This window comes from Anguilla anguilla, chromosome 12 (genome assembly GCF_013347855.1).
Source record: "Anguilla anguilla isolate fAngAng1 chromosome 12, fAngAng1.pri, whole genome shotgun sequence".
NCBI classification, from domain to species: Eukaryota; Metazoa; Chordata; class Actinopteri; order Anguilliformes; family Anguillidae; genus Anguilla; species Anguilla anguilla.
Genome location: NC_049212.1, coordinates 26,853,024 through 26,875,783, shown reverse-complemented (window position 1 = coordinate 26,875,783; position 22,760 = coordinate 26,853,024). Strand labels below are relative to the sequence as shown.

At 45.0% G+C, this 22,760-nt stretch overlaps 1 protein-coding gene across 1 annotated transcript; it reads right to left on the bottom strand.

Moving 5' to 3' along the window:
- Nucleotides 1-227: 227 nt before the first annotated feature.
- capn12 (calpain 12) lies at nucleotides 228-22,341 on the bottom strand. The gene is made up of 22 exons (XM_035384203.1): nucleotides 21,974-22,341; nucleotides 20,326-20,546; nucleotides 19,025-19,094; nucleotides 17,873-17,991; nucleotides 15,140-15,273; nucleotides 14,620-14,791; nucleotides 14,425-14,508; nucleotides 13,033-13,118; nucleotides 11,743-11,820; nucleotides 10,155-10,324; nucleotides 9,220-9,509; nucleotides 8,668-8,679; nucleotides 7,862-8,070; nucleotides 7,463-7,499; nucleotides 6,979-7,053; nucleotides 6,561-6,606; nucleotides 5,514-5,575; nucleotides 5,205-5,273; nucleotides 4,923-5,001; nucleotides 2,893-3,009; nucleotides 1,199-1,251; nucleotides 228-523 (listed from the first exon to the last, which is right to left on the bottom strand). The coding sequence occupies exons 2-22, from the start codon at nucleotides 20,521-20,523 to the stop codon at nucleotides 497-499; spliced, it is 2,187 nt and encodes a 728-aa protein (XP_035240094.1). The 5' UTR covers nucleotides 20,524-20,546; nucleotides 21,974-22,341; the 3' UTR covers nucleotides 228-496.
- Between the last annotated feature and the right edge of the window lie 419 nt (nucleotides 22,342-22,760).

Below are 22,760 nucleotides of genomic sequence, written 5' to 3'. Positions count from 1 at the left end.
TCCTTTCGAGCAGCATGTATGACTGAAGCAAATGGTGACATAACGGTTTATTGGTATTTAACATTCATGCACTTTGTCATGTAACTCTGGAAATCCAAAAGCTCAATGTGTGACATACGATCAAAGCACACAGAACGAGATGAATAAACATTGACATATTACGCTATATTACGTCACTCAGTTCATGCACGGGTAGTACTTATTAATTGGAAGCATCGACTCACATGACAGCTGAATAACCAGCAGTGACAGAAGGCACTATTTAATTATATCTCACAGAAAAGCTGCAGTCCTGATGTTCATCACAGCTGGTTATTTGCTTTAATAGGATGTAGCAGTGGGAGTATACCAGGCCTCGCGGTAGTGATCAGGCAGACTGTGCTGAGGTTGACCGTGGTCAGCAGCTGTGGTACTGATGGTGACCGTAGGTGGTTGAAGGCTGAGAGCTGTTCCGTGACTCGGAGAGCGTGACCGTGCTGACCGTTCCACTCTGAACTCACACCACCAAAAACTTGAGCAGCCACTGCAATGGATGGACAGTCAGACAGTCAGTCAGACAAGCAGCCATGGGGACAAGCGGACAGACAGACAGGCGATACGACTGCCGCGACAGTCTCAACACGCTGGAGAACGTGTGGCGTGGTCTGCAGTCTCGGGCAGCTCTTAAATGCACCTGAGCTAAATGTTTTGCGTGGATGATGTTGTATATTTAATATTTTATGTGTGTCTATACAATTGAAACAGAAGCCAATCTAAGAACAAGCATTAAAAATTAGCTTGTGCTATAAATGCTATGATACATGACATCAGACTATTTGTTAAATACTCTATGTTTATGTATCAGTCCCTATTCAAATACATTTTAAATAAAAAAATATTGATTGAATTCAGTCCTGTGAATCTTTTTTTTTACATACACTGCGGATTCATAAAAAATAAAATGTGAAAAGAGTCACAAGACGGAACACTTGAGTGCTCGATTTTCTTTAGTTTCTGAAACAGTCACCACCGCCTCAATTGATCATATTTAGAAAAAAAGAGACCGGAAGTCCGGAAGGGAAACACTTTTAATTTAAAACCATGGGCCAAGACCCCCGTCATATGAGTGTACAAAAGAGAGGAAAAAGGGAGGGAGAACAAAGGAAAGGAGAGGGGGAGTGGTGGAGGGGAGTGAGAGCGGGAGGGGGAGAGGACTCACTGCGTGGATGCCACGTTCCTTCACCTCAGTGCTGCTCTCTGACTCATACAGAGCTGGAAGAGAGAGAGAACATTACCACCTTTCAGTCTTTAATCATCGCAACCAGCTATAGCACTTTACCTCACACAACCATAACACACTACAGCACTTTACCTCACACAACACTGCAACACACGACAGCACTTCACCTCACACAACCACAACACACTACAGCACTTCACCTCACACAACCACAACACACTACAACACTTAACATCATACACTGCAACACACTAAAACACTTTACCACCCACAACACGACAACACACTATAGCACTTTACCTTACACAACACTGTGACACACTACAGCACTTTACCTCACACAACCGAAACACACTACAACACTTTACCTCACACAAACGACAACACACTACAGCACTTTACCTCACACAACACTGCAACACACTACAGCACTTTACCTCACACAACACGACAACACACTACAACACTTAACATCATACACTGCAACACACTACAGCACTTTACCTCACACAACACTGTGACACACTACAGCACTTTACCTCACACAACCAAAACACACTACAACACTTTACCTCACACACACAACAACACACTACAGCACTTTACCTTACACAACACGACAACACACTACAACACTTAACATCATACACTGCAACACACTAAAACACTTTACCACCCACAACACGACAACACACTATAGCACTTTACCTTACACAACACTGTGACACACTACAGCACTTTACCTCACACAAACGACAACACACTACAGCACTTTACCTCACACAAACGACAACACACTACAGCACTTTACCTCACACAACACTGCAACACACTACAACACTTAACATCATACACTGCAACACACTAAAACACTTTACCACCCACAACACGACAACACACTACAAAACTTTACCTCACACAACATGATAACACACTAGAGCACTTTACCTTACACAACACTGTGACACACTACAGCACTTTACCTCACACAACATGATAACACACTAGAGCGCTTTACCTTACACATGACAACACACTAAAACACTTTACCAACCACAACACGACAACACACTACAACACTTTACCTCACACAACACGACAACACACTACAACACTTTACCTCACACAACACGGCAACACACTACAGCACTTTACCTCACACAACACGACAACACACTACAACACTTTACCTCACACAACATAACACACTAGAGCACTTTACCTTACACAACATGACAACACACTAAAACACTTTACCTCACACAACACGACAACACACTAAAACACTTTACCAACCACAACACGACAACACACTACAACACTTTACCTCACACAACACGGCAACACACTACAGCACTTTACCTCACACAACCACAAAAACACAACCGCATTGTATGTCTCTGGATACATGTAATACAGTACAATGTCATCGCTGACTGAAGGACGATGTTAAACGCGGGATACGAGGACACTCTGTACAATCTGTGAAGCTGACAGTGGGGTGCTCAGCCCTGCGTTTCCTGTTCAGGCCTGATTTGGAAAGGTCTCACACTGTCGGTATAGAGCACAGCGTCCTGCTGGGGAACGCAGAAATCTGCAGAGTCCACAGACCTCACGACCAAGGGACGGGACGGGACGCGTGTGGGGGGGGTGAGGTCGCGGCACGAGCTCACCGAAAAGCACGCGCAGTCTGGCCACGCAAGAGACGAAGCGATGAAAGGGCAGGTGGAGCTCGCCCGCGCCAGCTCTCTCCCACAGCACCTGCATGACCTCACCATCGCACTTCAGCCCTGAGAGGGGGGACCAGTCGCAAGGGAGAGAGGGAGGGGGGAAGAAAAATTGAGAGGTGTGGAAGGAAAAGGGGAGAGAGAATGGGAAAGGGAGAAAGGAAAATGGTGGTCACTGTGAGACTGACAGGTGAGATTGACACTCCTACGCTGAAAAATACTCTTCAGTGAAAATATTTTATTTTAATAATAGCCCTGCAACATCCCTTGAAATTTTAACATTTAATTTGCATTATCTAAACGACATAGCCATGAATGATGATGTATTGCCATGCTAATAAAACACATAGATCTGGATCTTATAGAAGGAGAGGAAGGATGTTTTATTTTGTATTATTTTCTTTTCACCCCCTTTTCTCAAATTCTGTTGATATTCTAGTGTTCTCTTTTCCTGTATCATTGATTGTAGCTCCAACCCAAAAGGGGCACTGCAGCATGAAGTACTCTCACATGCTCAACCTGCGAGCCAGGTGACATTTTTGCTAGGACAAGGACACGCTGCACTATAGGGGAGCCACTAAGGCTACGTTTACACCGCAGATCTTGATGCCCAGTTCCGATTTTTTTTAACCACCCATTTACATCTGCTTTTTTATAGTGACCCATGTCCTATACCTGAACTTGCACGGTTTATACTTGAAACATCACGCATGCGCACACAAGGGTTTGGTTGCCAATATGGAAGTAAACAACCTCGCCGCCACGGCCATATCGCCATCTACAATGGACACGAAATGAGGGAAATAATTATTCAAGCTGTTGCTTTTTGGAAGCATCCTATGTTTGCTAGGAACATCCCTGGTATGTTGGCTTATACCGACTCTTCGCCACACTGAAAGGCCACAACCTTGGTTTTCGCCGCTGGACTGATTCTTCGTCCTCCGTTTAACTTCTTTTAACATTTACCGTCACCAGCAAGAGTGGTTGCGATTGTGATGTGATATACGTTATGTGTCATTCAAATGTGATAAAAGTATGAGAATATCACATTTTGAATGAAGTATGAATCGGAATGACCAGGAAATTCCAATCTGCGCATTTAGATGACAGTCGCATTGGCAGATTTCCGATTCCTATCGGATTTACATCCACATATGCATGTGGCCCAAAACGGATCAGAAAATATGCGATTCCGTGTGCTTTTTCCTGTTTACATGTTCATAGTACATAGTACATCCAATCTGCGCCACATGTGAGGAAAAAAATCGGAACTGTGTCACTTTTACCAGGCGGTGTAAACGTAGCCTAATAGGAGCAGAGTTGAACACCTTTCTGATTTCAACTGGCAACCTGTAGTTTCTGGGTGAGCCGCTAGGGGGCTTGTGTGAGGTTGACGTGAGAAACTCTTGGCAAGTGAATGCCTGGTCATTGGCAGCTAATGACAGCGCCCGGGCTTGAGCTAATTATGTCTAAGCTGCAGGGCTCAGCTTTTGCTCTAGGCTCATTAAGTCTTTATCATTAAGACTGCTACATTTAAGGTGATTCAGTTTATTAGTCTGTCTGTAATAGTGTTGAGTACATTACTTATCTCTCTAACTTTGTATCACATATGTGCAGTGCACAAGTACCTGTCTCTGTGTGTGTGCATTTATGTGTGCCTGCACGAGTGCATGTTTGTGAGCATGTGTATGTCTGTGTGTCTGTGTGTGCATATGCATTTGTGTGCCTGTCTGAGTGTGTATTTGTGTGCGTGTGTGTGTGCATGTGTGCATATGTGAGTGAATGTGTATGTGTGTATTTTTGTGTATTTGTGTGAGTGTGTGTGTGCGTGCATGTGGGTGTGTGTGTATGTGAATGTGCATGTGTGCGTGTGTGTGTGAGTGTGTGTGTGTGTGCATGAGAGTGTATGTGCATGTGAGTGAGTGAGTGTGCATGCGTGCATGTGAGTGTGTGTGTGTGTGTACGTGTGTACATACCAGCAGCTTCTAGGGCCAGACTGAGCTCAAAGGGGCTCATAGTCCCAGATGAATCTTCATCAAACTGGAGGAAGATGGACTGATGGATGAAGAGACAGAGTTTGAGAGTATTCATTTCATTCTGGTGCGGGGCAGAGAGAGGGCAGGTTCTGCTGCTGTGGGGTTATGTTTAGCCCTTAAAAAGATACAGGCAGGTGCTCTAGCTAAACTGTGACATACAGCATCGCCCCCACCCCCAAACCCCCCTCCCCAACCCCCAGGCTCCTGGATGCGCAGCTCTACCTGCAGACTGCGCAGCATGGACACCAGCTTCTCAGTCTGCAGCAGTGTCAGTCTGCTCCTGCCTGCGGTCTGATAGCTGGGGTCAGGGAAGAGCTAACAGAGAGAGAAGGAGAGAGGGAGGGACAGAGAGAGGGGGTAGAAGGGGGAGGAGAGAGGGAGGGAGCGAGAGAGAAAGGGGGTAGAAGGGGGAGGAGAGAGGGAGGGAGAGAGAGAGGGGGTAGAAAGGGGAGGAGAGGGAGAGAGAGGGAGGGTGATAATCGACTGGACAGAAAGGAAACCCTGAAAATAAGGCTGTTTTTGAAAGGATACGTCTTCTGTCAGGATGAGCTGTCTGCAGGTGTCCAGGGGCAGCTGGTAATCCTTATCAAAGACTGAGGAAGACGGGAGAAAAAAAGAGGGAGAAAGAAAAAAAAGTTCTTTTCTGTGCCTTGGCAATATAATAAATCTCTTGTTGTGCTAATAAAGCATTTTGAATTTGAATTTGAAAGAAAAAAGGGGAGAGGGGCACAGGTGTTCAGATGTACCAGGAAAAATACTATTTTAAATTTTAAAGCTGATTAGATTATTACAAGAGTAATATGAAAGATTATAGGGCATTTCAAGATGTGCGACACAATCACATGATGCTTCATATTGTTTGAGTTTTGACCACATAAGTAACATGAATGGACATTTCAGGTAAATACACACATTCCTGTCAGCTGTTGGTGGGCAGTTCTACAGCAAGCCCTGGAAAGATCAACATTTTGTGAGGACACAGAGAGCATGCTGGACCATCTGAGAAACAGCATGAAAATTGCTATTAGGGCCAGAACCGTAATACCAATAAACCAGTAAGACTTGCAAGGTGTCAGGAGGACGGGGGTACTTCAGTAAGACAGAGAAAAGTGTAATTTTAAACAAAGTAGATTTAGATATTATTCAACTGTTTTATTTTCCTATTTGACTATAATGTTACGTGGATGGAAATCCTTACACATTACTGCTTTAAGTGGATGTGTCTGTATTCACTTATATTTGAGAACCCACCAGAAAAAAAACTGGCATAAAGTTAATATTTCCAGTTCAGACACAGGCCCCAGAAATGCTTTGGGCACTGGATCAAAGTGATGTATGTCTGAACTTTTGCACTGTAACTGAGCTCTAGCATTTTCAACATTTGAGTCCAGAGAGACAAAAGAGCACTTTGCTTCCATCTTGTGGCTAATACTGGTACTGAACCCAGAATTCCCAGAATGTCACAGAACAATTATGCAGGATACACCTTCATGCCAGACTGACCACAGAAAGAGCAGTAATGAACGGTTGCTTCTGCCTTGTGCCGCATTTGATTTTCAGTCTCTCTTTGTTGCTCACCTGAGTTCACCAGCTTCATAAACTCCACTGCATCAAGTCTGTTGTCCTGCAATGCAAGAGAGCAACACCAAATCTACACATTATTTACTGAGAAATACAGTACCAGCAATACAACGCAAGCAATGGTTATTTAATACAAAGCTAGTATGCATGTACATGTGCCAATGTTAGTGAGAGGATATCATTAGGACATGATAATGAACTGGGTCCAGTGTCTACCCAGGGTCTCTCAGAGGTTGCAGGTTTGATCCCCAAGTAGAATACTGGCATTGCAGCCTTATGAAAGACACTTAACCGGAACTGTTCCTGTAAATGTCCAGCTATATATATGTATTGTATATGTGTTGCGTGTGTGCGCGTGCGTGCATGTGTGCGTGTGCATGAGTGTGTTAGTGAAATTCATTTACAGTCTCCCTACCGCTCCAGCCTCTTGGTCAAACAGCTTCTGTAATTTGCTGCGATCCTTTTGCATGACCGGCTTTGACTCCACTGCCTACAACAACACACACACACACAAACACACACACATGCATGCACACAAACACACACACACATACACGCACACACAAACACAAGCACACACACATACACGCACACACAAACACACACACATATAGTTGTACATATGCACACAAACATGCACACACACACACCCACAGTGCGTTAATAAAGCCATGTCCATTTCACAGTAGAGATACAGGTGGCAGGACTAAGGTTAGTGCTGTAGCACACACCATTTCCTCCACAGGGGCACCATAGGGGTAATAAATGTTTTGTACACTCTTTTTGTAGAAAGTTCTTACCGATTATTGTGTGTTCTCAATTTAAGTCCAGTTAGCACAAATGAATCAGTATTCTAGCAGGGATCTCTTTGCATGCTGAGCTGTGATTGGCCCACTCACCATCAGCAGGTTTGAGGAGCAGGTAAACTCCTGACCCCTGAAAGAAAGAAGGGCACAAATGTTCACACCCTCCTTATACCTGCTTCATCCCAACCTAATCACTCTCTATCCAACCGTCTCTCTTTCTCTCACTCACATTCAAGTTGCTTTATTGCCAGGAAATACTTTTGTAGATATTTTTAAGTATACAGTAATCAATTTAAATATGAATACATATGTATAGTTATAAAACGAATGAAATAAATAATTTATAATGATGCAATTATCCATTTATATTCATCAAAACAACTCCCCCATCTCTCTCCCCTCAGCTGTGCTCTGCGCTATTTTTAAAGACGGTTGAATAGAGATGATTTAAAAGTCTCTCTCTCCATCCCTCCCTTTCTCACTCCCGCCTACCCCAGGTGGTTCCCGGTCTTGGTAAATATGCGCAGGTAGAAGTCTCCCTGCTGATTGGGTCGGAAGCTGGACGCCACGATGACGTAGTGCCCGGGGTCCAGGTGAACCTTCCTGCGGACCCCGCGCACGGCCTGGTACTTCCCTGAGCGCGCCACCGGCCGATTGGTGGAGAAGAAGCTCTGACCCAGGGGGGCGGGGTTATCCTGGAGCTGCATGTGCAGGAGAGACGTTCTCAACATGGGGTGTGTGTGCGTGCGTGAGAGAGTGTGTGTGTGAGTGCACATGTGTGTATATGTGTGCATGTGTCTGTGCGTGAGAGAGTGTGTGTGTGAGTGCGCTTGCGTGCAAGCGTGTGTGTATACGTGTGCATGTATCTGTCTGTGTGTGCTTTTCTGGGCTCTTTTGAATGAGGACAATGGACTCAGGAACTGTAACTGCTGATAAAAATAAAAAAAGTGTAAACAAACGTACACCAGAGTGCACATTTGGAAACACGGTCATTGTACACTGGGGAAATCGCTTCTTGATTTCTGTACTTAAGATACTGTGAGATGGATAAAATCATTATACATAGATATCGTGGTGACAAAAAAAAAATCACTAAAACAGGAAGCTACCAGTTATCTAAACCGCACTCTCCGCACTGAAAACATTTTCATTGCAACATGTTTTGTCATCCAAGGCACTCGTATTAGGTCAAAAAATGTAAATACTTTTTTTTCCTACCGAAGCTCAGAAGTTCAGATTTCTATGACACTGACAGGAAACGGTAAGGGTATGAATGTGAGAGTAGAATGGGTTCTCACCTCAGGAGGAACCTGAAAAAAGAACACGAGAGTGACTAAGAAACACATTCACAGCAGCAGTGCCATCATCACATCTGCACTAATCTCAGCATCTATGTGAAACTGCTCTCACACTGAACAAACTCATGTACAAGCTGCTTGTGAACTTATTATCTTGCTTTTCGACCACAAATCCCTGAATGCCTTTATATTTGCAACTGTGAAGCCAGCAGATTGTCAGGAAGTTCTCTAAACATCTAAAGTGCACGCAAGACTATGGACTGAAGGAAGGGGAAGGTCTCCCTTGAAATTTCACTCTCTAGTTCTCTTTTCCTCTTTCTCTGCAGCCAGGCCAGGCCTGCAGTCAGACCATGCCTGAAGTCAGGCCATCCAAGTCAGGCATGTTCAGTCTGAACGTACTCCTGTCAATCTGCAGTAGGACAGGGGTTTCCTTTTGCCACATCAACGGGCAAGATGGGGCCATGTTTTACGCAAAGTGAATGCAATTCTGATCCATGATATTTCCTGTGCGATACAGACACACAGTATACATGAGCTCCCGCACTCTCTCACCCGGTAGATGTGGAAGCCGATGTAGAGGAAGTGGACCCTGTCCCTCTTTCTCCGGTGTTTCTGCAGGACCTCCACCAGCACGGTGCACTGCGTCCTCCTCTGCTCCTGCTTCAGATTCACCTGCTTCCCGGGGGCCTTCGCCCCCGCCCCCGCCCCCGCCCCAGCCTCCTCCTCCTCCTCTACGTCGTCATCATCACCGATCTCGTCCTCGTCATCGTCGTCGTCATCGTCTACATCCTCATCCCTCTCAGAGAGGATGAGGCGGAACTGTGGGTTCTTCCAGAATGAGCCTGAGAGAGACAGCAGTAGAGGACCTTAGCTGTGTGTGTGTGTGTGTGTGTGTGTGTGCACGTGTGTGTGTGTGCGTATGCTTGAGTGTGTATGTGTGCGGGTGGGTGTGTGAGCATGTGAGTAAGCGTGTTTGTGTGTCTTTGTGTCTGTGTGCATGTGTATTGTGTGAGTGCAAATGTGAAAGAGAGTGAGTGTGAAATGGAAGCAGTGAGTGAGTGAGTGAGTGAGTGAGTAATGATAGGAGTGAGTGAGTTAGTGAGTAATGGGAGTGACTGAAAGGCAGTGAGTGAGAAATGGAAGCAGTGAATGAGTTAGCGAGTAATGGGAGTGACTGAAAGGCAGTGAGTGAGTTAGTGAGTAATGATAGGAGTGAATGAGTTAGTGAGTAATGGGAGTGACTGAAAGGCAGTGAGTGAGAGAGTGAGTGAGTGAGTAATGGGAGTGACTGAAAGGCAGTGAGTGAGAGAGTGAGTGAGTGAGTAATGGGAGTGACTGAAAGGCAGTGAGTGAGTTAGTGAGTGAGTGAGTAATGGGAGTGACTGAAAGGCAGTGAGTGAGAGAGTGAGTGAGTGAGTAATGGAAGGAGTGAGTTAGTGAGTAATGGGAGTGACTGAAAGGCGGTGAGTGAGAGAGCACACACTCACGGCGGTATCGGCGGCTCCCTCCAGCGGAGCACCCTGGGACCCAGGAGCCATGGTGCGAGCTGATGGTCCAGGCAGAAGACGGTACATCCTGACCTTCCACAAGAGAGTCTGGATTCACGCTACACAGCTCCACCGTGTCAAACAGAGTGCTGAAGTCCTCCACGTTTATCCTACCAAGTACAGCGTGAGACAGGGCTGTAGTTTCAGCTCAGCATTATTCAATGTTTATAACAATGAGGAACACCTTGCAGCTCTTTTATGGCCGCTAAACAACATTAAGTCAAGTTGGTGATCAACACAGATAACCAGATACTGCTGTCACCAACACAGGCAAACTGCTGAATCCATTTCTGCAGGAACAGTGCTGGCAGTAAAAAAAAAATTAGTAAAGAACCTTTCACAAAATCACATGATATCAGGAATGTATATTTGTCTGTACCCTAGCAAATCACACCATACAGTTTTCACAGTAACACTCTACAATAAGTGTCTATTAAGTAACACTATTTAATGTCTTAGTTATCACAAATAAGCCATTAACTACAGCATATGAACAGCATGATTGGAGCATCAGCATTTGTCAAGTACTGAAAGCATTAAAATTGCTGGTATTCTAAACATTCCGGTAATTATCTGATAAAAAGTGTAAGATACCAAATGTCTGAGAGGAAAACCAACAGATATGGGACAGTATGACCTGTAAATTTGTGAGCTTAAAACGTTTGCTCACTCAGATGGTCCTCACATTCACTATAGTAATCCATAAAAACAGCTTCAAGTCAGTATGGCTAAATAACTGCCAATTACAGTCAGCCAAATAACAAATCAAAATGCACTGCCTGGATCAGTGGAGAAATGAACCTCAATCCCAGCATAAGCTAAATAACTATTATGGTGGCTTAAACAGAAACTGCACCTTAGTAATGTATACATCACTATTGTTAGTGACAGAAAGAGGAGACTGTTCCCAACCAAGCACAGGCTTAGTGCCCACAATTTAGCCATTGGGAAAGCCCGACACAAGAAACCTGGCTTTTTTAAAAAGAGGATGTGGTCAGTATAAGCAAGGTACATTTCCTCTTTCATTGAAGTAAATATTCTGAACATTTATTATGAAAGCATTATCACCCTTTGCGTACAAAATAATGTCTATATGTGCATGCAATTTTGCACAGTTATGCGTGTGTGCGTACAGTATGTCTACATATTTTTGTATTATTTTTTTCTATTGTTATCATCACTGGGTAGTTTACTCTTCGCTTTGATGTTCTGTTTTAAAATGTATTATATTTTTTATGTAACTATTGTACTTTATGAAGTATGATGTACAGTATGCCATTGCATTTGATACTCCCTGTCTGTTCAACTGAACTTTTAACAAACTGAAAATGGTGTGGGTGTGTTTGTGTGTGTGTGTATGTGCCTGTGTGTGCATGTGTGTGCGTGCCTGTGTGTTTGTGTGTGTGTGTATGTGCCTGTGTGTGCATGTGTGTGCGTGCCTGTGTGTTTGTGTGTGTGTGTATGTGCCTGTGTGTGCATGTGTGTGCGTGCCTGTGTGTTTGTGTGTCTATTCCTGCGCATAACCCACCAGAATTCTCCATCTTCAGCCTCAATCAGCTCAATCCTTTTCTTTTCAGCACTGTCCACTTTCTCCCAGTCCTTACACCTGCACAAACACACAGCGACTTACAGTCCTCACAAGTCCACAAACACACAGCGACTTACAGTCCTCACAAGTCCACAAACACACAGCGACTTACAGTCCTCACAAGTCCACAAACACACAGCGACTTACAGTCCTCACAAGTCCACAAACACACAGCGACTTACATTCCTCACAAGTCCACAAACACACAGCGACTTACAGTCCTCACAAGTCCACAAACACACAGTGACTTACAGTCCTCACAAGTCCACAAACACACAGCGACTTACAGTCCTCACAAGTCCACAAACATACAGCGACTTACAGTCCTCACAAGTCCACAAACACACAGCGACTTACAGTCCTCACAAGTCCACAAACACACAGCGACTTACAGTCCTCACAAGTCCACAAACACACAGCGACTTACAGTCCTCACAAGTCCACAAACACACAGCGACTTACAGTCCTCACAAGTCCACAAACACACAGCGACTTACAGCCCTCACAGGTCCACAAACACACAGTGACTTACAGTCCTCACAAGTCCACAAACACACAGCGACTTACAGTCCTCACAAGTCCACAAACACAGAGGGATAGATCCACTAAGAAAATATACTGAGAGCAGTTAGTACTGCTAATTGTGCAACAGCTGTGAACACTGTATGTGGCATATTAACAGCTGATTAACTGAAGTATTGGCAAATCAAGTAACTGCGCAGCCATGCTCAAATAATTCAGGAGAGCACTCCACTAGTGCAAAAGTATGTCAGATCAGCCTTCATAATATATTTTTTTCAGCAAGGGCCAAGTGTCATCTTCGCTCCTGCAGTAATTTGCATTTGTCTTTTTTCACAAACGGGTATCGATGTCAAGTTAACTTCCAAATGCAAAAATTAAATAAAATGGTGGTTTGCTCACACTTATTTGGAGCCAGCACTGACTCAAAAAAGAAAGTTACTTGTTATTTTACAAGGGATTACTTTAATTAGACTTGAACTATTTGAAATTCATATTTTTTTAACATGGTTGTTTGAGCAATATCTGTAAATATATATAATATTACGGCAGAAAACAGATTACAGGTGGCATATCATCCTTGACATCAAGCAATTCTAGTATCGAACGACTCGCCCTGAATTGACGAGTGATGTCTCAAAGAGGAGTCATGGAGGATTTGTGTAGCTTCAAACACGTTCCACACAGCCCACTCCACACAACCCGCCTCACTTGTCACTCCAGGGTCCACAGTACTCCACAAATCCCCAGGGGTTCCTCAGTCTGATCAGCGACACCTCCCCCGACTCCTGCTGCACCTAAACATGCACACACCCACACAACACACACACACCACACAACACACACACATGCACACACAAGCATTTGCACGCATACACGCACATGTGCATGTATGTGTGTGCAGGTGCACATATGTGTATGCACACACATGCATGGACAAACATACACAGACCACCCGCATTAAAAAATATTTATACATACACACATGTATGCACAACATGTATGCAGACCCACAACTGGAAACACATAGAATCATTACTCATGATGCACATTCATAACTCAAAATAGGAATATTTTGCCCTTCATACCCGGCCATTTCTCTCTCTTTGCAATTCCCATGTAATACAGTGTGTCAGTCCAATAATCAGCCAGTGTGTCATTCCAGTACACAGCCAGTGTGTCAGTTCAGTACACAGTCAGAGTGACAGCCCAGTACACAGCCAGTGTGTCAGTTCAGTACACAGCCAGTGTGTCAGTTCAGTACACAGCCAGTGTGTCAGTTCAGTACACAGCCAGTGTGTCAGTTCAGTACACAGCCAGTGTGTCAGCTCAGTACACAGCCAGTGTGTCAGTTCAGTACACAGCCAGTGTGTCAGTTCAGTACACAGTCAGAGTGACAGCCCAGTACACAGCCAGTGTGTCAGTTCAGTACACAGCCAGTGTGTCAGTTCAGTACACAGCCAGTGTGTCAGCTCAGTACACAGCCAGTGTGTCAGTTCAGTACACAGCCAGTGTGTCAGTTCAGTACACAGCCAGTGTGTCAGTTCAGTACACAGTCAGAGTGTCAGTTCAGTACACAGCCAGTGTGTCAGCTCAGTACACAGCCAGTGTGTCAGTTCAGTACACAGTCAGAGTGTCAGTTCAGTACACAGCCAGTGTGTCAGTTCAGTACACAGCCAGTGTGTCAGTTCAGTACACAGCCAGTGTGTCAGTTCAGTACACAGCCAGTGTGTCAGTTCAGTACACAGCCAGTGTGTCAGTTCAGTACACAGTCAGAGTGTCAGTTCAGTACACAGTCAGAGTGTCAGTTCAGTACACAGTCAGAGTGTCAGTTCAGTACACAGCCAGTGTGTCAGTTCAGTACACAGCCAGTGTGTCAGTTCAGTACACAGCCAGTGTGTCAGTTCAGTACACAGTCAGTGTGTCAGTTCAGTACACAGCCAGTGTGTCAGTTCAGTACACAGTCAGAGTGTCAGTTCAGTACACAGTCAGAGTGTCAGTTCAGTACACAGCCAGTGTGTCAGTTCAGTACACAGCCAGTGTGTCAGCCCAGTACACAGCCAGTGTATCAGTTCAGTACACAGTCAGAGTGACAGCCCTTACCTTGTTTGAGTTAGTGATGGCATAGGCATGGCCCATCACCAGCCCCTGCGAATTCACCTTCCCAATCTCCCGCCAGCTTGGAGCCTGTATATGGAACAGAGAGACTGGTGTTTGTGTGTGTATGCAGATCTGTGTGTGTGTGTGTGTGTGTGTTTGTGTGTGCAGGTCTGTGTGTGTGTGTGTGTGTACAGGTACCTGTATGAAGCAGCTGATCAGAGTGCCCCGGGACAGGGCAGCAGAGATAGCTCTCCAGAGTACCCTGGGGGTGCGGGATGAGACAGGCAGGGAGTTGGCAATGCCCCCCATGAAGTCCTCCATCCCCTCCGAAATATTTCCCCCCTTCAGACTGGAGTAAGACCCAATCAGCCTGGGGGGAAGGTGGGGGGCACAAGCAGATTTGCTTAATAAGCATGTGTGAACACTCAGATAGAAGTCATACAGACAAGCAAAATCACCCATTACAAGATGGTATATCTGATTCCTGCACAGTCAGGCCAGGAGAACTCAGGGATTATAGCTCTTCCATAAGCCCTGAGGGGGAGATCAGACACAAAATCCCTTCAATGCGTTTGATACTCCCTGCCTGTTCAACTGAACTTTTAACAACAAAAAAACACACACAAACACATAGGCACATGCTCACATACAGGCACATGCACACACACACAAACACACACACACAAACACGCACATGCATAGACTCCCTGGGACTGACTTAGCATAGGCTTTCTCCACCAGGGCGCTCCAGAACTCATTCTGGGTTCGAGAGTAGCTGAAGAGCAGCCGGCCGCTCCGCACGGGCAGCCTGTCGTCCACCACCACCTCGATCCACTCGCCATACTGCCAGAACTGAGCGAGAGAGAGAGAGACTGCGGTTTAGATAACCAGCAGCTTCCTGTTTGTGTTTCTGCTACCACAATATCTGTGTAGAGCGATCCATCTCACAGTAGCTTAATTGCAGATATGAAGTGATTTTCCCACTGTGCACAGTGACCATGTTTCCAAATTTGCACTTTGCTGTATGTTTGAGAGAATGAGCCATTCAACACAGTCCAGTATGGAAGAGTCTGCAAGCAGCCCCTCTACATGACCATCAGGTCTCATTTGTCTGATGAATGTGATTTAGACTGTATTTAATGGCACAAATTCATTGTTTACCATTGGTGTGTGTGTGTGCGCATGTGTGTGTGTGTATGTGCGCATGTCTGTATGTGTGTGTGCATGTGTGTGTGTGTGTCTGTGTGTGTATGTGTGTGTTTGTGTGTCTGTGTGTGTGTGCGAGTGTGAGTCTTTGTGGGTACATCACTGTGCCTCTTGACTCCGGACCCCGCAGGCACAGTGAGTACAGGAAGGCCAAAGGAAGTCAGAGCACCCACAATGGCAGCCAGCAGAAACAGGCCTGCACCTGCCCGGCAAAGGGCCAGTGGGTGTGTTCGTATCCCAGGGCGACAGGAGACGTGCCCAGACTCTCCTAACCCTCGGCAGAGTCCTCAGAACACGGCCTACCGTCGCATAAAGTCACGGCATGCATGCTTTCAACAGTGCCCGAGCGAGCAAGCCCCTCAGCTGCGGAACACCTCCGACTCATAACTCAAAGCAGCAGCCTCACCCCCCGCTCTGTAGCTGCCTGATGGGTACTGAAGTTTTCCCAAGGGGATTCTACTCACATTCCTGGTAATAAATTCCCCTTTACACAAACAGATTATTATTAGGGTCCGTCATACCGACACCTCCGGGAAATACCTGGACTTACACTGTAATTGCTTGTTCTGTTTCAACACTTTATTGCAGGTGCCAAGAATGCAATATTTCAGTCGCGTCGGCACTCATGTAATGGTACAGTACTGTACTGTATACCATTCTACCAGTGACTACACTCATGAGCATCTGTGTGTGGACCTATATAATCTATGACAGTGTCCAGCTAAAGCACTAGGGTTTTGTTCAGTGATACGCCCCCTGGCCCATAATCTGATCCTGGCTGTACGTACCAGTGATGACTGTGCCTGGGGAACCGATATGGAGAGCCAAAGTGTCTCCTGGGGACTGGTGGCTGGGAATGAGCTCCAGGGACAAACATATGCGCATGGGGTGCTGCTTTAGCATCGTTTCAGTGCTCACACTCCTTTCTCCCCAACAAATAAATGCATAAAGACAGATGGGAAAGTAGGAGGGGCCTTCGCTTAAGAGCGACTCCTCCGTTCGGCCGGCTACCTGCAGTCTCCTGGCACTGACTGTGTGTGACGAGCAGTCGTCTGGTGAAGAGTGTGTGGCTCAGCCAGGTGACTAACAGAACACGACTTGCACACTCATACTGACAGGGGGCACTGTAGCAATGTGACAGACCTACAAGTACGACTGGGAATTCCAAATTTGGAGGGAAAAGTAAAAAGAGCTTGTAAAATAAGTACTTAGAAAAGATTGATAAAATAGAGAATCCAAACATTCTGCATTGCATAACAGTCATTTTAGCAGATGTTCTTATCTACATCAATTTACAAAAAGAGGTACAGACATGCTATCATATAGGATCAAACATGTACTAGTGCTACAGTAAAAGATAACTGACATGATTAGGGCCAGTGACTGTGCAGACTTGCTAGACGCAGCCAAGCTACTAGTATAGCCAACTATCCTGATGAAAACATTCAGACTAATCAACATATTTGATACTAAATAAATATTAAAATTTTAATGAATCTATTCTAGCTGTTTGACATATTCAGCCAAGTCAACTATTCAGAAAATTCAGCATATCCAACAGATTCAGCACATCCGATAAATAACATATTTAATAAAAGAAGTGTGCAGGTATATGCTAGAAAAATGTAAAAGAATGTACTGTGCCCTTGATACGACCAGTTAAACCATCTGAGAGAGGAGTGCGGAGGGAAGGGCCCAGCATCTTCCTCATTGAACAACAGGAAGTGATGCGCTTCAGACGGCTGTGGGAGGGGCAGGAATGGGTGCCAGCTGGTAGCCGGGGTCAGGGGTCGGGGAGCTAACGAAGAGTCCCGCTCATTAGCGGTGACGGGAGCCGTAAATCCCGGGGGGTAATTATGCAGCTGCCAGGGGGGTGTGGGCACGGCCGTAAATCTGCTGTCTCATCCGCCCCGCTCTCTCATCTTTCTCTCCTCTGTCCTCCTCCTCTTCTGTGCCGAAGTCTTCTCTGTACACTCCCCTCTTCACGTCGCCCCCCCTGTCCCTCTGCCCTCCCCCCCCACACTGCTGACTCTTCCGCTCCCTTACGGACAAACTGAAACCTGAATTTTGTGAGGTGCTTTGAGTCAGTAGTTCCCAAAGTCAGTGTTTTAATAAGCACTGCATATCTGAGTAATGTACAGAAATAAAAATATGGTGTGAATGCAAGATAGTACAGTGCAATCATATCACCAGAAGATTACATATGTCAAAAGATAAATCAGTTAAACCCCCCCTCCCATTTTACCCTGAAGTGGTAGATTCCAGCATAGGGTTCACTCAGGCTCTGATCGGTTGGTACCACCTTGGCGAACAGAGTGGGGTGCAAGGTAAGGCAGGACAGCGCAGCCAGGAGCCAGCAGTCTCCTGTTGGGGGAAGAGAAGGTAAGTGATCACATTGGGTCGTAATGCAGCTGACCTTCACTGAAAATACACTGCTCAAGTCTAAGAGACAGTGGTAATCACTGCAAGCACAGAGAATGCTCAGCCTGCGGGACTTTGTGTTGTGCAACAGACACACACTCAAACACACGCATTCCACACAGAGTAAACATCTGCTCCACGGGTCTAAATGACCATCTTAAGTCCTCTGGCATTTTTGTGACATGATTGTGTGTGTGTGTGTGTGTGTGTGTGTGTCTCCTGACTGAAAGACCACCAGCTGCCCTCTCAAACCCCCCCCCCCACCCCCACCAATGCGCATTGCGTTATTTCTCTCTGTCGCTGTTTCCCCACTGTGTTCTAATAATATCCACATGTTGGCTAGACACAACAGCACACACACACACACACACACACACACACACACCCACGCACACACATCATCATAAACAAAAACATGCGACACTAGACCTTTAAACTAACGACCTTAAACTAAAGCAGACTGAACAGCGCACTGGTTCAGCCTGCAGGGAACCCCTGAAACATGTAGGGAACTCCAGCAGCGATGCTGGCATGCGCTGAGTGCCAGGGGCTCTGAAACATCCTGTCCTATCCCCACGTACGGCGTGTGGCGGGGTACTGGGGACGATGCGTGCTGCAGGCATCAGTGTGTCATACTGATTTAGCGATTGCAACCAGGTGGCTGTAGGTTCAAATCCCACTGTTGTGGAATCACAAAATGCACTTAACTTGCATTGCATCACCAAACAACCACCAGCATCGCATAAACAGCTATGAGTTGCCATGGAGTCAGCAGATGTAATCCGTAACATGCACTGATCAGAGGCAGGAATGGGATGATTGGGAATTGTCACAGTGGGGAGGGCTGGAGTGAGGCCAGCAGGATGCCTTTCTGTACACCTCTCCCTGGACGACCCAGTTTGCCCTCTCAGGGTACCGCATGCTATCCCACAATGCCTCTACCGCAGGGTAGAGGGCTAAGAGGTGCCAGGCTCACCCAGCTGGCCCTGGCAGATGTCGGTGGTGCCCGTGGTGCCCTCGATGAACACGGCGCTGGGACTGATCTCCTGCAGACAAAACCGAGAGGCGAGGACAAGAGAGAGCGCAAATGTCACTCCTTCCCTATTTATTTATTTATATTTCCTTTCTATTCAGGAAAAACAACTCTGCAGGAGTTTAAACACAGAGATCAGGGGCAGCTGTTCCTGTTCTCATGCAGTTATGTGGTTTGGAGCTGTAAGCCTGAGGTTTAAACTCCTGCGGTTGGTCCCATTGAATCCAGAGAACAAAAAAAACACAAGAGTACACACACCTTTAAAAATGACAATACAGTGACAAAACATTAAACCAAAATAAACTTTAGGGTGCTAGGCATGAAAATGGATGCAATTTTTAGTCACTGCCCTTTGCATTAAGCATTTGATATCAGCAAAATCCTGTGAAATATTACAAAATGAAGGTCCATAAAACTTAAAAGTTGTTTTACTAAATTAATAATATGGGTAGTTCTTAATGTTTAGCAACATTGTCATAAATTAATTATTCTTTTGTCAGCAGCTAAAGCACTCCTTCTCCCTTCTGCAACAGCAGCAAAACCAATGCTGTAGGGTAGGGGGGTAGAACGACCATATAGACAGGCGCTTCTGGGGTCCAGACCTGGGCGTGGCACTGTGGTTTTATCCTTTAACAGGTTAAAGGATTTTGATTCATTCAGTTCAAGTAAAAGTGTGCAAGACGATCAGCCTTGTATTATCAAATAGTAGTTTTGTTTAGTTTCTGTTGCTTGGTCTGCTAGATTTTGTCTGAACATTACTTCTCCGTGCGTTTCTTTACACGCACAGATAGCCCTGCTGTTACTGAACACCTGTGAAGGGAGGAACCGAACCAATGAACTGCTACGCTGATAACGGTTCCGTTAACATAGACCATTAGTTAATATATTCATTTGAAAAATAATTTTACTTCTGCATATCATAGTCATTACCCAAATCAAGGAGAGATTTAAAAAATCCTTCCACTGAACATTCCAATCACTGCACGATTCCCTTGCTACCCATAAAGTATCACCAGGTAAACGCACAGCAGCTTTGTTTAAATAACAGTGTTATTACATTTTATACAAATAGAATCAATAATCCACCTAGTACAAATGAAGTAAAATCATGAATATCCAAATCCTATTATTATAATTTCTATCAACAATTACCCTACTATATAAATATTAAAGTAGCTTTGCATGGTGCAACATTTAATAATTTAAGACGGAGATGTGACCACCAGGAAATCTACAAACCATACCTTGGGCCGCAGCCACTTCACGGCTTTGCTTGGGTCCGGGTCAGCTGGCATACCAATACTACTATTGTCCGCCAAGAACTCCGGGTCGGAGAAGAGTGACTTCGACTCCAAACAACCTCTGCGAAGAGATTCGTAGTCCTGGTTCCGGAACTTCAAGGGGTTGTCGACAGAGCCGGGTACAGACCGATCACAGTCCATTGTGGCTGTTATCAGTGCCGGGTCTTTCGCGAAAGAGAGAGAAGTAATCAGAGAGATGTGGCTAGAACTGATCACAGAAAATTCGCTTGTTCATCTACCACGGTCTCAGTCCGGTGCTGAGCGCAACGGACTAGCCCGGTATTTAAGTACAGCTGACACACCCCCCAGGAACAGTTATCGGGGCGCCTCCTAGCTCTGGCCAGCCGCAGAAGTATGCAAAGCCTCGGGGTACGAAGTTTTAAGCAGTCAGGGTAATAACTGCCTGCCAAGCAACGTCTTTGATCAGCTATGCCTATTCACTGTTTATTGGCATTAGGCAAGACTACTCGAAGATAAGGCAAAACAGAAGTAAGTTTTAACTTTTAAAAGGGATTGCTCAAGAATTAGTGAAAAGGTTACATGCTGTATATTTATTATTTAAGGCAATCGTCTAAGCTGAAGAAATTAACTCGACGCAGAGACAGAATCCCAAACAGAGCACCTAGCCAACGACAGGACAGGAAACCAACACAAAAACATAGGCTACACATTTTCTCCAAGAACATGATATGAGTGAATATGTGACTTAAAGAATTTATGTTTTTTCCAATTGTAAATTACATAATTATTTTTGGTTCAGATAAGACGTCATAAATTGATCCAGTCCTTGCACGAATCTTAAACTACAGTAATGAATGTTTTCACATCCTCAAGTCTAAACCGGGACAAAAAATGTTTTGGGAGTATAAGAGGGACATTTTCTATCAGAGAATATTTTGGATGCAATACCAATATTTCACCACTAGATGCCAATACATCTCCATGCCAGAACCGTTCAGTCTAAATGAATTTTATTACTAGGAACTGGAAGCAACTGCTCGACAAGTGTACTGAAACTGCGCAGCGTCGTTGTGACCCAATTATAACGATAAAATAAAATACAAATTCAACTTGCATTTTATTCACTTTAGGAAAAAACGGGAGACACGAATAGCCTACACAGCAATCGATAAAGCGGTATTTTAATTAATTAAAACGAAAATGTTAAATAAAAGTAAACTTTAGAGCTAATTAGGTTAGGCCTAAATTAAGTTTTTGTAAATAATAGAGGATTTCTTTTGGATGTTCAGAGAATTCTTAGAAATGTCTGTCGGGTGTTCTGTGACATGGGACGTGAACGCTAAGTGGACACTGATTTGCAACAAATCGAACATTCTGTGTTGACGAAAGGATGTTTCATGTTAAATAGTTCATTTGTTAGGCTGACTAAAAACTGACCGGCAGTGCCAGCAAAATTGTTGAAATTAATAGCCCCGATGCTTTCCCAAACGATGGATTCTATGGCATAAACAATTAAGTAACTTTTAACCTTGAACTTAGTGTTTTTTTTAGAAATAAGTAAGCAAGCGAAAATAAAATAAACACTCGGGAATAATGACACTGATTTTGAAGGTAAACTCTAGATCTATACCGTATTCTCTCCATGGGGTCTTTGTGTGCTCGATTGTATTCGGAATTGCGGGCTGGTAAAAAAGGTTGTTGACCCGCCCTGATCATTCCGACACCCCCATGTCTTCTTTGGTCCTTCTGATCCCACGACCCCTGGGAAAGATGAACCCGTTCATCAGCGTTCAATTAGCGAGACCGGGTTCCCAGAGGGAAGTACACGGACCTGGCAGAGCACGAGGCTGTTCTCAGAAATCTCACGCGCCCACAATGGGTTCAGAGGTCAAAGAGGTGCACAGGAGAGAAAGAACCTGACCGAGAGAACCTGACCCTTGCTCCCTCCATTTTCTCTTCCCATCTGATTAATCTCCAGACTTAATTCACCGCTCAAGAAGACATTACTTTCCTGAGCATACAAATGCAAAACAACCTAAGAAAATAAACAAAAATAGACAAAAATAAAGGAATACTTTATCTTTTGAAAATGCACGCTTTCGCAAAATGCACTCATACACGCGTCCCGAAGGCTGTTATGAAATGCTAATTGAACCAAGTTGGTTGTCATTTTTACGTTTTTGTTTCATTCATTGTGCAGATAATCGGGTCAATAGCACCATTTAAGGATAGCCCTCTTCCATGCACCAGCCTCAACAGAAATACTTTGGGTGTTCTTGGCAGCAGTTGATGTGAGCATGATCACTTCCCTTCCCCCATGGAGCGGTTTAACCCTCTGGGCAGGTTGTAGGTGTCCATACAGTCCCAGGGGCCTGCTTGACAGGCTGGTTTTCCGAGTCCCTGTGTAGCCAGGTGCT

Coding starts and splice junctions, on each gene's coding strand:
- capn12 (XM_035384203.1), bottom strand. CDS start 20,523: ATGGACTGTGATCGGTCTGTACCCGGCTCTGTCGACAACCCCTTGAAG. Junction 14,792..15,139: donor GTGGAGAAAGCCTATGCTAA/GTCAGTCCCAGG, acceptor CCTTCCCCCCAG/GCTGATTGGGTCTTACTCCA. Junction 5,002..5,204: donor CCATGCTGCGCAGTCTGCAG/GTAGAGCTGCGC, acceptor TTCATCCATCAG/TCCATCTTCCTCCAGTTTGA.